The sequence below is a fragment of the Prunus persica genome, chromosome G5 (genome assembly GCF_000346465.2).
Source record: "Prunus persica cultivar Lovell chromosome G5, Prunus_persica_NCBIv2, whole genome shotgun sequence".
NCBI lineage: Eukaryota > Viridiplantae > Streptophyta > Magnoliopsida > Rosales > Rosaceae > Prunus > Prunus persica.
The window spans coordinates 8246381-8261205 of record NC_034013.1 but is presented as its reverse complement, the minus strand read 5'-3'; the positions used below and the strand labels follow the sequence as shown (position 1 = coordinate 8261205).

The following is a 14825-nucleotide window of genomic DNA, read 5'->3' as shown; positions in this document are numbered from 1 at the left end:
TTCTTGGTGTGTAAGGAAAGTAAGTCAATATCCACAAGTCACGCCAACACTCCCCCTCAGTTGGTGCATAGATGTCGCCAATGCCCAACTGATCTAGTGAATTGTGGAATGCTTTACTGGAAATCGCCTTTGTCAAAATATCCGCCAATTGATCCTCGGATTTCACAAAATGCGCAATCTAGTCCATATGTCGGGGTCGTTAGTCGAGAAGTCATAATCTGTGCAGCGGAAGATGCATAGGATACAGGTTGAGTAGGAATTAGGATCGGAATCTGAGCCTGAGTCGAGGCCGGAGTCTGAGTCGAAATCGGGATCAAGGTCTGAATCAGAGACAAATTCGGGGTTGGGGTCGTCTTCGGAGTCGGGGTCGGGGTCGTCTTCGGAGTCGGGGTCGGGGTCGTCTTCGGAGTCAGGGTCGGGGTCGTCTTCGGAGTCAGGGTCGGGGTCGGGGTCGGGGTCGTCAAAAGAGGATCCTGATTCTGGATTAGGTTCGGAGTAAAAGTCTGCATCTGTAGGAGCGGAGCCATCTGGGCACTCAACTCAACGATGGTTGGTGGAGAATGAGAGAATGAGTCGGTGGTGCTACCTCTATGAGGGTTGAAAAAATCATCAACCCCCATAACACTAAATAAAATAATCTCTATTACAATATGACAAAATATAATTGGTAAGTAACCAAAATTCTAATGAAATAAGGACTCGCCAACACTCCCCCTCAAGTTGGGCAAAGATATTTCGCAGGCCCAACTTGACAACCACGAGTGAAACAAGTGACAAACTAAAAACAAAGTTCACAGCGGAAACACAAGAGCAAACCCTAAAAAATAGGGCACATAGCAAAACACAGAAACCCTGTGAGCACGGGTGTAGATAAGGCAGAACACAGAAACCCTGTGAGCACGGCAGTAGGTAAGGCAGAACACAAACTGTGTGAGCACAACAATTGATAAGGCAGAACACAGAAACCCTGTGAGCACGGCAATAGGTAAGGCAGAACACCGAAATCCCATGAGCACGGCAGTGGCAACAATAAATTCTTCCATATAAACTTTAGCTAATTCACTCAGACACAACTTCTCTTCAATCTTCCTCTCCCCTTGAAGAGAAGGGGTCGTCGGAGTCAAGAAATAAGCAACATCTTCATGGAAATATGTCAAGGTAATTGGGATAGGTCAATAAACATATCCCTTTCACTCCCCCTCCCCCCCCCCCCCCCCTCTCAAGGGGGGAGAAGAGCACTTAAATTTCAAGAAGAACACAAGCACAGGTCCCTAGATCGAACCTGGCTCTGATACCATGCTAAAATATTAAAACTATGAGAGAATATTTGTTTGTGGGAATTTTCTGTGTATTCTTCTCCTTGTAGGAGGTCATATTTATAATACAACGAAACCTAAATAGGCAAGTAAATAATAAATTCCTAAATCTATTTGCAGTAGGAAATCAGAAATTAAAGTAAATCAATTACAATTATAATAGGAATTCTTGGTGTGTAAGGAAAGTAAGTCAATATCCACAAGTCACGCCAACATCATTTACTCTTCGTATGCATAGAAAAAACCGTATTCAGTTTGTAGTGTATCTATGACTAAAAGATGACTAAATTCAAGGTTGTTGTCCTAAATTGTAACAAGTATAGTCTTCAATTTAGAGGGTGTATTCAATTGGGATTTTAAAAGATTATTTAAGGATTAAAAGGTCTTGTAGAATTCAGCATAACGTAATGACTTATAGAGTTTCTCACACGCATACTTGGTCACCATATTGACTTATAAGATTTGGAAGAATCAAATGAATTTAACTATCCATCATCCTCACCACGATACTTCCATTCAAAGTTTGCTTCGTGTCTTTTTTGAAAAGAAAATTAAAGCTATTTGTGCAGCTGTAAATTGTCTTTCAATTTTTACCTTCTATAATAAAATAAAAGATAAAACAGGAAAAAAAGTCTCGGCAATGCCGTGCCGCTCTCCTCCATCTCTTTTCCTTCATCTCTATTTCTCCTCCCTTCGTCTCTCTATTGCACCAGCAATTACTTTATTCTATAGCTTACTTTTATTTTCAATTCCAAAAAGGCTCACAAACTTTGAATAACAAAACACATAACAAAGATTAAAATTAGTTTTCTTGGCAATCAAACACAGAATAAAGAACTAGCTCAAAATAAAGAATGGATGTAAATTGTAATAACACATTCAGTGAAGTTGACCACAAAATGAGTTAAATATAACAATAAAACAGAACAAATACCCAGCAGAAGACGAAATCATCATGAATTGAAACTAGCAAGTTTACTTTTCTTTAGAGCTCTCCCTAGTGGAAAGGTTCAGCGGAGATAGGGTTCAGAGTGTTCATCTTCTTCAATAGAGAAAAAAATCTCACATGAAAAATCTGTGAGAAATTTAATATTATATTTAATATTAATTTTCTATTTGAATGGAAATTAATAAAATCCATTGGGTTAAAGACATGACCCTTGGGTAAAGACATCTTCAATTGGGGGGTGACAACTCTTCAAACTAAGGGATACATTGTTTGGGGTGACAACTCTTCAAGACCAAAGGATGCACTGTTTGCCTTTTCAGATTGGGATACCTTTTTAGGGGTTGGAACCGCAACTTTAGCTAGACACCCCCACACTTTCAAGTATTTATAGGAAGGCTTGTGACCTTTCCATAACTCATAAGGTGTTTTGTCTAACTTTTTATGAGGCAATTTGTTGAGAATGTAATTAGCAGAAAGTAAAGCTTCCCCCCACAAATTCTGGGGTGCTCCAGAACTTACTAGCAATGCATTCATCATTTCTTTTAAAGTACGATTTTTGCGTTCAGCAATACCATTTTGCTGAGGTGAGTATGGGGCAGTAGTTTGGTGAATAATTCCGTGTTGGGAACAAAACTCACCAAAAGGTGATTCATATTCACCACCTCTATCACTTCTTAATATCTTTATTTTCCTGCTAAGTTGATTCTCAACTTCACTTTTATAATGTTTGAACATTTCTATGGCCTCATCTTTGCTTCTTAGCAAATATACTTGACAATATCTTGTACAATCATCAATAAAAGTAATAAAATACTTTTTACCACCTCTAGTTTGTACAAATTTCAAGTCACAAATATCACTGTGAATTAATTCTAGAGGTTCTGTACTTCTTTCTATAGACTGGAATGATGATCTAGTTAGTTTTGCTTCAACACAGGTTTCACATTTATTATGGAAATCAATATGAAACTTAGGTATTAGTTCCATGTTAATTAATTGACGCAATTTGTCATAATTAACATGCCCTAATCTTCCATGCCACAAATCAGATAACTCAAGCATATAAGCAGAACTAACTTTATTATTATTAACTTTGTGTACAACAGTCATTACATTCATCTTGAAGAGTCCATCAGTAAGGTACCCTTTCCCCACATACATTCCATTCTTTGTAAGTACAAACTTATCAGACTCAAAGACTAGTTTGAACCCATTCTTGCTAAGCAGTGATCCAGAAACCAAGTTCTTTCGGATCTCAGGGACGTGAAGTACATTATTGAGAGTGACTTCCTTTCCAGATGTCATCTTTAGAACTATTTTCCCTTGGCCATGAATTTTGGAGGTGGAGGAGTTTCCCATGAATAAAGGCTCTCCTTGATCATTTGCTGCATAGGTAGAAAACATCTTCCTTTCAGAACATATGTGGCGTGTAGCTCCAGTATCCACCCACCATTCCTTGGTGTTGCCCACCAAGTTCACTTCAGACACAACTGCAGAAAGATTAATATCTGACAAGTCAGTTGAAAGCTTGTCTTCTTCAGTCATGTGTGCCTCAGTCTTGCCCTTTTTCTTTTGGTTGCCTTGTCCATTTCTACTTCGGCAATCCACAGCTCGATGGCCTTGCTTATTGCAATTGAAACACTTTCCCTTAAACTCCTTGGATTTCTTGGAGTTCCCTTGACTTGAGCCTTCTCCAGAGTGCTTCCTCTTCTTGTTATTTCTTGACTCTTTTTCCACTATGTTAGCCTTAGCTTCCATTATGGATCCAGACTTTTTGTCAGCACGGCGATTGTCCTCTTCGATCCTTAGCCTTACTATCAAATCCTCAAGTCCCATCTCCTTACGCTTATGCTTAAGGTAGTTTTTGAAATCCTTCCAAGAGGGTGGTAATTTTTCAATGACAGCAGCCACTTGAAAAGACTCACTCAATTCCATCTTTTCTGCATGTATCTCATGTAGAATGAGTTGCAGTTCTTGGACTTGACTTATGACAGTCTTGGAGTCTACCATCTTGTAGTCAAGAAACCGACCGACAATGAATTTCTTCATTCCTGCATCTTCGGTCCGATATTTCTTATCTAGTGACTCCCATAAAGCCTTGGCCGTCTGAATTGGACTATACACATTGTATAGTGCATCACTTAAACCATTTAGGATGTAGTTCCTGCAAAGGAAATCCGACTGGTTCCATGCATCAGAAGCAGCAACTGTTTCTATTGTATCACCAGGTCCAGGAGGATCTGCTTTCAGGATATGAGCCAAATTCAATGTGGTGATGTAGAACAACATCTTTTGTTGCCATCTCTTAAAATCCATCCCATTAAATTTTTCAGGCTTCTCTGCATGATTATGGGATGAAGGCAACACTACAGCAGGTGCACTTGTCTTCACAGAAGGACCCACTTTCTGTATCTCATTCGACATTTTCCTTAATTGAGTGAACAATCTCAATGTCAATAAACAAATATTTGGTAGTCTTTAATAGATAATGAATCACAATAGTGTGTTACAACAAAACACACAGAAATAAATAATACAATACCGATAAGAAGTATAGCAAACGCAATATGCAATTTATTCAAGAGAATAGTAATGCAGAATGCTATATTTCACAGATACAGTGAATTTAATGTATGTAGATAAATATAATCAGAATTTATAAACAGAATAATAAAAAATGATGCCAAACAGAAAATAGATTCCAAATAAATAAATAAAAACGATGCTGTATATTTAGACTTTGTCTAACAATAGAAACAGAAGGCAATCAGTGTTTGTGGCAATCTTTATTGAAAGGTCCCAATTATTATAACTTAGCTTTGGTTAACTTCGAATTGTATAAAACAAAGGAAACTAACAGGAAACCAATTCAATAGAATAAACAACTAATAAAAAGATGTTTTGCTGTTTGTACCAAAATCAAACCTTTTGCAGCGTTTAACAATTAAAAACACAGATTAAAGTATATAGCAAGTAACACAAATAATTCGTCTTAAGATTGTAGGAAATAATAGTGCTAAAATGCTATAAAATAAACAAATAAATACTACAAACAAAACAAATTTTTACAACAGTAGTATGTAATTAAAAGAACCTTAATTGAGTCGAGGCAAGTGTTAGACACTCTGACCTTAAGACGAATTACGCCCCACACTGGTGCTTATGGTTCACTAGCGTTCGCCTCCCAGGATACAACGACTCCCCTCCTTATGAAAGAAGCACTGCAATTCACAAGGAACTTTGAACCAAAATTATGCAGGAAACTCTCTTTATGCAAACTCTAATGCTCTCTATATATGAAAGTATGTATCTAGAGAATTGATTGAATTTATAAAAACTGCAGGAGGATTGCTCTATTTATAGATGATGAAATACCCTTTCCAAAAAGGTATCCCAATCTGAAAAGGCAAACAGTGCATCCTTTGGTCTTGAAGAGTTGTCACCCCAAACAATGTATCCCTTAGTTTGAAGAGTTGTCACCCCCCAATTGAAGATGTCTTTACCCAAGGGTCATGTCTTTAACCCAATGGATTTTATTAATTTCCATTCAAATAGAAAATTAATATTAAATATAATATTAAATTTCTCACAATCCCCCACATGAATGGAAATTAGTTTCAACAATATGCAAATGATAATGCAGACTTAAAGAGAGTTCCTATTAGAAGAATATGGCATCTGGATAGGTAGCTTTTGGCTTTGAACCTTCCATAGTGAAGTACTATCGGATTTACTTGGCTAATCAGTGAACGTGATGTCTTGAACTGTTCAGCCGTTTGTGTAAACCCAGACAATAATACTCACACAATACCCTTCTAGACATATCTGGTTCGATCGGTTGTGCCCGTTTTGGCCCTGAGCAACTCCTGGCATTCATAAGTGCTTTAGAGAATTTAGCCCTAAAAATTCTCATGGAAACGGCCCTATTTCACACTTATATAGGTGATTTCCTATTGGTAATATCTTCTCATATCTTACTCGGATAATCAAGGTATAGGAATCATTAAAAGCATAGCTTAACCTAAACACATTTCATACAACACTGTATCATCATAGGATATGGGTAGGAGAATATATCTCTTCAGTGTTATTTTTGAGTTATCATAATTTAGTTGTCCCTTTTGAACCTAGATCTTGGGATCTCCAGTCAACTAGGTTGGGTTTCCACTATGACTACTCATTTGACATGGGCTTTAACCCCATTCCCCTCGATGATCTATAAACTTGTTCTCCGTTCAAACCTTTAGTAAATGGATCCGCCAAATTATCTCTTGACTTTATGTAGTCAATGGTAATTATTCCACTGGAGAGCAGTTGCTTAACGGTGTTGTGTCTTCGACGTATATGTCGAGACTTGCCGTTGTACATATTGTTTTGTGCCCTTGCAATTGTAGATTGACTATCACAATGTATACATATAGCAGGCACAGGTTTTGGCCAACATGGAATAACTTCTAAGAAATTACGTAGCCATTCAGCTTCCTCACCAGCTTTATCTAATGCTATGAACTCAGATTCCATAGTAGATCTAGCTATAATAGTTTGCTTAGTAGATCTCCATGATATAGCCGCACCTCCAATTGTAAAGACATATCCACTTGTAGAATTGGAGTCTTTAGTATCAGATATCCAATTAGCATCACTATATCCTTCAAGAACAGCTGGATATCTTGTATAATGCAATCCAACATTTTTGGTGTATCTTAAGTATCTTAGAACTCTGACTATAGCTTTCCAATGATCCCTTCCAGGATTACTAGTGTATCTGCTTAATTTATTAACAGAGTAAGCTATATCAGGCCTTGTGCAATTCGTAAGATACATGAGACTACCAATAATACGAGCATATTCTATTTGTGATACACCATGACCTATATTCTTCACAAGATTAAGACTTGGATCATAAGGAGTTCTTACTGGACTAGTATCATACTTGCTAAACTTCGCAAGTATTTTCTCAATATAATGTGATTGGGATAAAACTAGTCCATCAGATGTTCTAGAAATTTTAATTCCTAGAATCACATCTGCTACTCCCAAATCTTTCATGTCAAAAGTTTTGGTCAACATTTTCTTGGTAGATTTAATCATCCCAATATTGCTACCAATAATTAACATATCATCAACATAAAGACAAATAATGACAAAACCATCTTGAGTGCTTTTCATATAAACACATTTATCACACTCATTGATCTTGAAACCATTTGACATTAATGCATTGTCAAATTTCAGATGCCATTGTTTTGGTGCTTGCTTTAACCCGTACAAGGACTTAACAAGCTTACATACTTTCTTTTCTTGTCCAGGAACAATAAACCCTTCAGGTTGTTCCATATAAATTTCCTCATCTAAATCACCATTTAGAAAGGCCGTTTTCACATCCATTTGATGTATCTCAAGGTTATGCAATGCTGCAATTGCAATTAACATTCTTATTGATGTTATTCTCGTAACTGGTGAATATGTGTCAAAATAATCCAATCCTTCTTTTTGTTTATAACCTTTGACAACAAGCCTTGCCTTATATTTGTCAATTGATCCATCAGCTTTCATTTTTCTCTTAAAAATCCATTTATAACCCAATGGTTTATTTCCAGGAGGAAGATCCACAAGTTCCCATGTGTGATTCTGCATGATGGATTCAACTTCGGCATTAATAGCCTCTTTCCATAAAAGAGCTTCAGGAGAAGTCATGGCTTCTTTGTAAGTTTGAGGCTCATTTTCTAACAAATAAGTTAGAAACTCAGGACCAAAGGATTTGGTTGTCTTAGCTCTCTTACTACGCCTGGGTTCATGTCCAGTTTCTGGTTCTGCAGTCTCTTGGTCTATATTTTCTTGATGACTTTCTTGGTTATCGCTATTAACAGTATCTAAGGTTCTTTTAAGTGTATTTCTTTCTTGTGCATCCTTATAAGGAAATACATTTTCAAAGAAAGATACATTCCTTGATTCAATAATCGTATTCACATGTACATCTAATATATCAGATTTGTGTACAAGGAAACGATATGCACTACTGTTAATGGCATAACCGATAAATATACAGTCAATAGTTTTGGGTCCTATCTTAACCTTTTTAGGGGAATGGGGTTAAAGCCCATGTCAAATGAGTAGTCATAGTGGAAACCCAACCTAGTTGACTGGAGATCCCAAGATCTAGGTTCAAAAGGGACAACTAAATTATGATAACTCAAAAATAACACTGAAGAGATATATTCTCCTACCCATATCCTATGATGATACAGTGTTGTATGAAATGTGTTTAGGTTAAGCTATGCTTTTAATGATTCCTATACCTTGATTATCCGAGTAAGATATGAGAAGATATTACCAATAGGAAATCACCTATATAAGTGTGAAATAGGGCCGTTTCCATGAGAATTTTTAGGGCTAAATTCTCTAAAGCACTTATGAATGCCAGGAGTTGCTCAGGGCCAAAACGGGCACAACCGATCGAACCAGATATGTCTAGAAGGGTATTGTGTGAGTATTATTGTCTGGGTTTACACAAACGGCTGAACAGTTCAAGACATCACGTTCACTGATTAGCCAAGTAAATCCGATAGTACTTCACTATGGAAGGTTCAAAGCCAAAAGCTACCTATCCAGATGCCATATTCTTCTAATAGGAACTCTCTTTAAGTCTGCATTATCATTTGCATATTGTTGAAACTAATTTCCATTCATGTGGGGGATTGTGAGAAATTTAATATTATATTTAATATTAATTTTCTATTTGAATGGAAATTAATAAAATCCATTGGGTTAAAGACATGACCCTTGGGTAAAGACATCTTCAATTGGGGGGTGACAACTCTTCAAACTAAGGGATACATTGTTTGGGGTGACAACTCTTCAAGACCAAAGGATGCACTGTTTGCCTTTTCAGATTGGGATACCTTTTTGGAAAGGGTATTTCATCATCTATAAATAGAGCAATCCTCCTGCAGTTTTTATAAATTCAATCAATTCTCTAGATACATACTTTCATATATAGAGAGCATTAGAGTTTGCATAAAGAGAGTTTCCTGCATAATTTTGGTTCAAAGTTCCTTGTGAATTGCAGTGCTTCTTTCATAAGGAGGGGAGTCGTTGTATCCTGGGAGGCGAACGCTAGTGAACCATAAGCACCAGTGTGGGGCGTAATTCGTCTTAAGGTCAGAGTGTCTAACACTTGCCTCGACTCAATTAAGGTTCTTTTAATTACATACTACTGTTGTAAAAATTTGTTTTGTTTGTAGTATTTATTTGTTTATTTTATAGCATTTTAGCACTATTATTTCCTACAAAATCTAATAGGTTAGAGCATCTTCATTGCAAGAGTTGTAAATTGGAGGTGTAAAACTACATTTACATTTCCTTTACACATTCGGAAGATGTAAATGTCGTTTTTCCTCCAATGAGTGAGATGTAAAAAGGACATGAAAGGAAATGATTCTATATCAAGTTAAAGCAAAATGATATTTCTGGTATTTTGGTAGTTATCTTACCTTTTATATGTTTGGAGCCCACCACTTTTGCATTATCTCTCCTCCTTTTCAACCCGTGGGGCTTAACACATGGGAATGTTAAATCAGATGTAAATGTCCATTTCTTTTTATACATTTTCCGGCCCAATGATATATCTACAACCATTTACACCCCACCATTGGAGCAACTTCCTACAACTCTAAGTGTAAATGTCCTTTACAATTGCAATGAAGATGCTCTTAGGGTAGGATTTGAGATAGGGTTTGGTATTTATACCTAGCACTAAAAGTTCCATACAATTCCACATTTTATTCGAAATAAGCAAGTTTTTGAATACCATAAAACTTTTTATTACTTATTTAAAGTCTTGATTGAATACCACTAAATTTCAACACTCTCTTTTAAAAATCCTAATAGTCTTAATGGAATACCATAAGACTTATTTAGATTATTTAAAAGTCTTAATTAAATACCATAAGACTTATTTATTCCAAAATAATAAATCTCACTTAAATACAATCAAAATGCAGCTGATATTCCTCATATGAGATTGTCATTCTTTTGGGTCTTAGTTTGTGATTGTGCTACTCAAATTTAATATACTTTTTAGATCTAGAGAAGATAAATAACCAATTGCGATTGCGACAAAAATCTCTAAGGGAAAGTTATTTTTGATTATTTTGCATATAAATGTGGTATGACTAGCATTTTTGCTTTGTAATATATACAACAGTTCTGGATTGTAATATAAAATCTGAACTATATATTCATTCAAACAAAAATATATCTGGTCAATTATTCAGAATAACTTGGTCTTGAGCTGAAATTTTGTGCATAAAAGCCATCAACATGTCTAATGGCAAACATTGGCAAGAATTTCAGCTGCATGTATTATAGTGTCACGAATTTTGTTTGATCAAGTTGATTCACTCCATTGTCTTTGTCTCCACTTTCCTATTGATCTTTACATTAGGGTTGGCTCTAGAGGCCAAGTGGTAGTCTCTTGGAATTCTTGATTTCTGGATATGCGCATTCTGGGTGGTTCTGTAAAGCGTGGTGTCTGCTTGTTTGTTCACCGAGAAAGGTCCGAAATTTCCCGAGACTTCGTACATTTGACGGCAGTTTTAGGTGCCTGTGGCCAACTGTGCTTTCTTCAGCTAGGCAAATCAGTCACTCCATGATTGGGCGCCTCCATGCGCAAGCATGTTTGTTTCAGCCTTCAGGAGCTATGAACGTTGGTTAATCGTTCACTTGTGAAGAAGCAACAAATAGAACAGACACTGACATGCCAGTTGAAAGGGGGAAGAATTTAGTACAGATTTCTTCGATTACTGTGCATTCTGCCATGGCTACGATGAATTTGACACTTACAATTGAGTAGGTTATAGTAAAAACCACCACTCAAAAACATGAAACCAAATTTATTACAACTTGTCCAACAATATGAAGAATGCTGACCTTAAGATTAGATGGGTTTCGATTTAAACATAGAAGTAATCGCATCAAGCATGGTATGCGCGCCATAAGGCGGCCAGGATGTCGTGGAAAGACATGGACTTGTATTCCAAATCAGAGATGCATAAAAATTTAGTATTGAACATGCCAACTGAATTATTATTTAACAGCCGCTAACATCCTGTCTTGTAGGAAGAATCGAATTTAGCTTCAGTTCTGTGAAAGGGTTTGAATAAATAAAAATACAATATCTTTGCTTTTCCATTCTTGTGAAGCTAACTTCTTGTATTGGTGACACAACCTGCTACGAATCACCTTGGAACTGACAGACCAAGCTCTGGATCATCAAAGAATACAAAGACTCAAATTAGGAACACATAAAGTGAAGCCATCTATAACTCAAGAGAATAATGCAGAAATCGTGCCAGTCCAATTTCATTAATCAAAAGACCCAATCAAAAAAGACTCCACTAAAACAGCTCAAGAAATGCGATCCTGTGGACAATTTATGATGTTCTAGAGAAAAGTAAGCGAAACTTTCCAGCATCCACTAAAGCTTGCTTTCAGAATACAAATGGCTAGGAACATAATCCAATAATAACTGATCAGCATGTACATATATCTAGTTTTCCTCAATGTTTTAAGTCAGACACAATGAGCATAAATAGCAGCGCCCACCTCCATATACAGCATACATGTGTCACGTACCATCAATTCCATCTGGGAAAAGGAGCAGCTATGTTATCAACGTGTTCTTATTTATTTAGACATGGTATGCTATATAAGTTCAACAAACTTAAGGCAAAATGTTTGCACTCAAAATTTTATTTTGCTCTCCCCTTTAGATCATCATATCATCTTGCTGAATTAGCATTAAACTTAACCCATTAGTTATAATTTTCAAGAAAATGGATTTGCTGTAGAATGTCTCAACATGCTCACTTCAAACCCAAAATATATAGACAATATAAAGAAGATGGAGTAGCAGTGGCGATACGGCTAGAATATGATAAATTATGAGTGCCACAGCCTAATAGAAACTTTTCATCATAATACCATCCTATATTAATTGGTAGACATTCCTACCTTATCATTGATACAACTAAAGGGATCAAAATTGAGCGTCGATGCGCATAACGCAGAGGCCACAATGTGGCAACTGCTGGTACAATCATCAAAAGTGACAAATCAAGCCGTAGGCGAAATATAAGTCTCTAAACCCACATAGTTAAACATTTTTATGGTTTTGAGGGAAAACTCATAGTTTCGTACTTGATAATGACGCAGCAGGCCTTAACTACCAGGTCCAGTTTATTTCTTTCAAGCATAATGTTATGTGCCTGCAGGAACCAAATATTCCAGTCAGATAACATTCCCTATGAAAAGCATTTCGACCCTGATTTTCATTGCCCCAAATTGTCTTATTCTCAAAACGACAGCCTCATTGCCTTCCCAGGACACATCCAACAAGCTCTAAAAAAAATACCCAATGAGCCAATCTTACATAGAGAAATGTCTCTAAGAATGCTCATATTTTCAAAGACACAACAACCTAGTTTGAGTTACTCAGAAGTAAAACTTCTATGCTAAGACTCAAACCATCTATTAAATTGTGCAAGGCAGTCTACAAGTTCAAGCCCACACAAAAACATACATTTCGAGAGGGAGACAACAAATCATAACCAGGTGGACACACAGAAATCATTCAATGCAAAACTCAACAGCAACAATGAGGCAAAATCAAATTCTGAAGAGAACCCAAGTGAGCAAACGCAAAAATGAAGATATGGGATTGAAAGAACTACAAATTATTACAATGGTGGAAGTAGCAAAAGTGACTCACAGTTAGAAAAGAAAGCAAATTTTTTTTATTAGAGGCCGGGAGAGGTGCGGCAGAGAGTACCCTGTGAGAGCGCACGGCAACTCCTCGATGTGATGCTCAGAGACGACGTCATTCTCGCCGCCGCCACCGCGCTGTGGAGTGGCAGTAGAGATTGCACGCATCCCAGTGCACCCGGAGGCCTGCACCAAATAAAACGCACAGCAACAATCCAAACCCAGAAGTTAAAAATCACAATTAAGAATTAAATAAATAAATATGAATATGAACCCCTGAAAAACACAGACCTTGAGAGTGAGGAACGGCGAAGAGGAGTTGAGGGAGTGGATGTCGGGAGAGGGAAGCGTGAGGTGGGAGATTTTGGGGCGTTGGATCTGATGGCGGATCGGACGGACGATAGGGATGCTCTGTTGGCGAACTGCCTGCAGGCTGAAGCCATTACAGGGGTTTGAGGGTGGAGGAATGATTAAACGAGCAAATGAGATCTGATCTGAGTAATGGTTTTCAAAAGGGTTTAGGGTTTTAGCAGCATGAGCTCGGTGAATAGATGTGCTGCTTGTTGTTATTGGTTTTGGGCTTGGGTACAGATCTTTTGGGCCTTGATCTTTTTGTTTTAGTTGGCCTAAGGATTGACTAATGCTCTCTTTTTAATCAAAAATTCGAACTTCTTTTGAGTACTAAACAACAGGGAATATGGATTTCTTACACACGTATACAACTAAGATGTCATGGGAATTCAAACTTGAAACTTACGGTCTGCAAATTAAGGCTATTTTCCAATGAGGTAGATCTTAGTAGCATAAAAAATTCGAACTGTAAGTCTCTTCCAAACGTTGCGTGATCTTTCAAATAATCACATTTACACAGTACAGATGTTTACACTTTGAAAATCTCCCCAAAATACAATCTTATCATATACTTCGTTTTTGGGATCATATTTCCAACTTGTATTATAAATAAAATAAAAAAATGCTCATACATTTTTGGTGTGGTTGGTTTTGGTTTTGCATGCTTGTTAACTAAAAGCTCACTCCACTGCATAAATCTACTTTCAAATGGTTCCTCTTCCACTCGCCCAAAAGAAGATCAAATAATGGCCTTTCCAAGTCGTGATATGTCAACTTGCTTTGCTATATAATATATATATAGATGGTGTACAACTCAATTTTAATGGGAACGAAAACTACTGTTATATGTAATAAGCCTACCCCCATCTTCCTAGAAGATGAAAAGTCAGTCTACCGCATGATTTCTGGTCCTAATTAATGGCACTCTCATATTCCAAACCATATCAAGTTTGACTGGATGTGTGAACCATGGCAAACGAATACATCACTTGTTTTGTAATTTTATAGGGGGCATTTGGGGTTGAGGGGGTCAATTCTTTTCTTTTCCTTCCCTTCTTTTCACGGAATCTTTCTTATTAAATTTTAAATTAATTGAAAATAATTTATAACTCGAGTGGTTAAATTTATTTATATCTGCACTCGATATCAAGGCATATCTTTCTTAATTTGTCATATTTCTGAAAGTCATCTTAATAAAGCCAAGATGGTCTGTTTCAAGTTACTTTTCCCTTTGCATTGCAGCAAGCTTATAATTCCTCCCATGCACGTTAAGATGTGCCTTCTGACTTCTGTGAGACTTCTGTGAGAGACTGGTACAATTTATCTCTTGGGCTGTAAGTGATACCTTCGTTTCCCCCGAAATCTCAGGTTAAGCATATATTCTTTGCAATTCCCATGAAGTTGCAAATCCGAATTCAAATTGGGTAGGTAGGACTTTTCCATCT

The 14825-nt window shown here is 36.9% G+C and overlaps 1 protein-coding gene across 8 annotated transcripts; it reads right to left on the bottom strand.

The window, feature by feature from the left end:
• LOC18777603 (protein NUCLEAR FUSION DEFECTIVE 6, chloroplastic/mitochondrial) lies at window positions 11165–13574 on the bottom strand. 8 transcript variants are annotated; one of them, XR_002271541.1, is made up of 5 exons: window positions 13321–13574; window positions 13037–13215; window positions 12466–12533; window positions 11872–11913; window positions 11165–11530 (listed from the first exon to the last, which is right to left on the bottom strand). XR_002271541.1 is itself a non-coding variant. In XM_020563323.1 (4 exons), exons 1-3 carry the CDS (start codon window positions 13470–13472, stop codon window positions 11894–11896), a joined length of 291 nt encoding a protein of 96 aa, XP_020418912.1. In that variant the 5' UTR covers window positions 13473–13574; the 3' UTR covers window positions 11165–11530; window positions 11872–11893. The 8 variants fall into 8 exon arrangements, 3 of the variants coding, with proteins under 3 accessions (XP_020418912.1, XP_020418911.1, XP_007210548.1); XR_002271544.1 differs by having other exon boundaries at window positions 13097–13215; window positions 13321–13573; XR_002271542.1 differs by lacking the exon at window positions 11872–11913.

Coding starts and splice junctions, on each gene's coding strand:
- LOC18777603 (XM_020563322.1), bottom strand. CDS start 13,472: ATGGCTTCAGCCTGCAGGCAGTTCGCCAACAGAGCATCCCTATCGTCC. Junction 13,216..13,320: donor CGCCGTTCCTCACTCTCAAG/GTCTGTGTTTTT, acceptor TATTTGGTGCAG/GCCTCCGGGTGCACTGGGAT.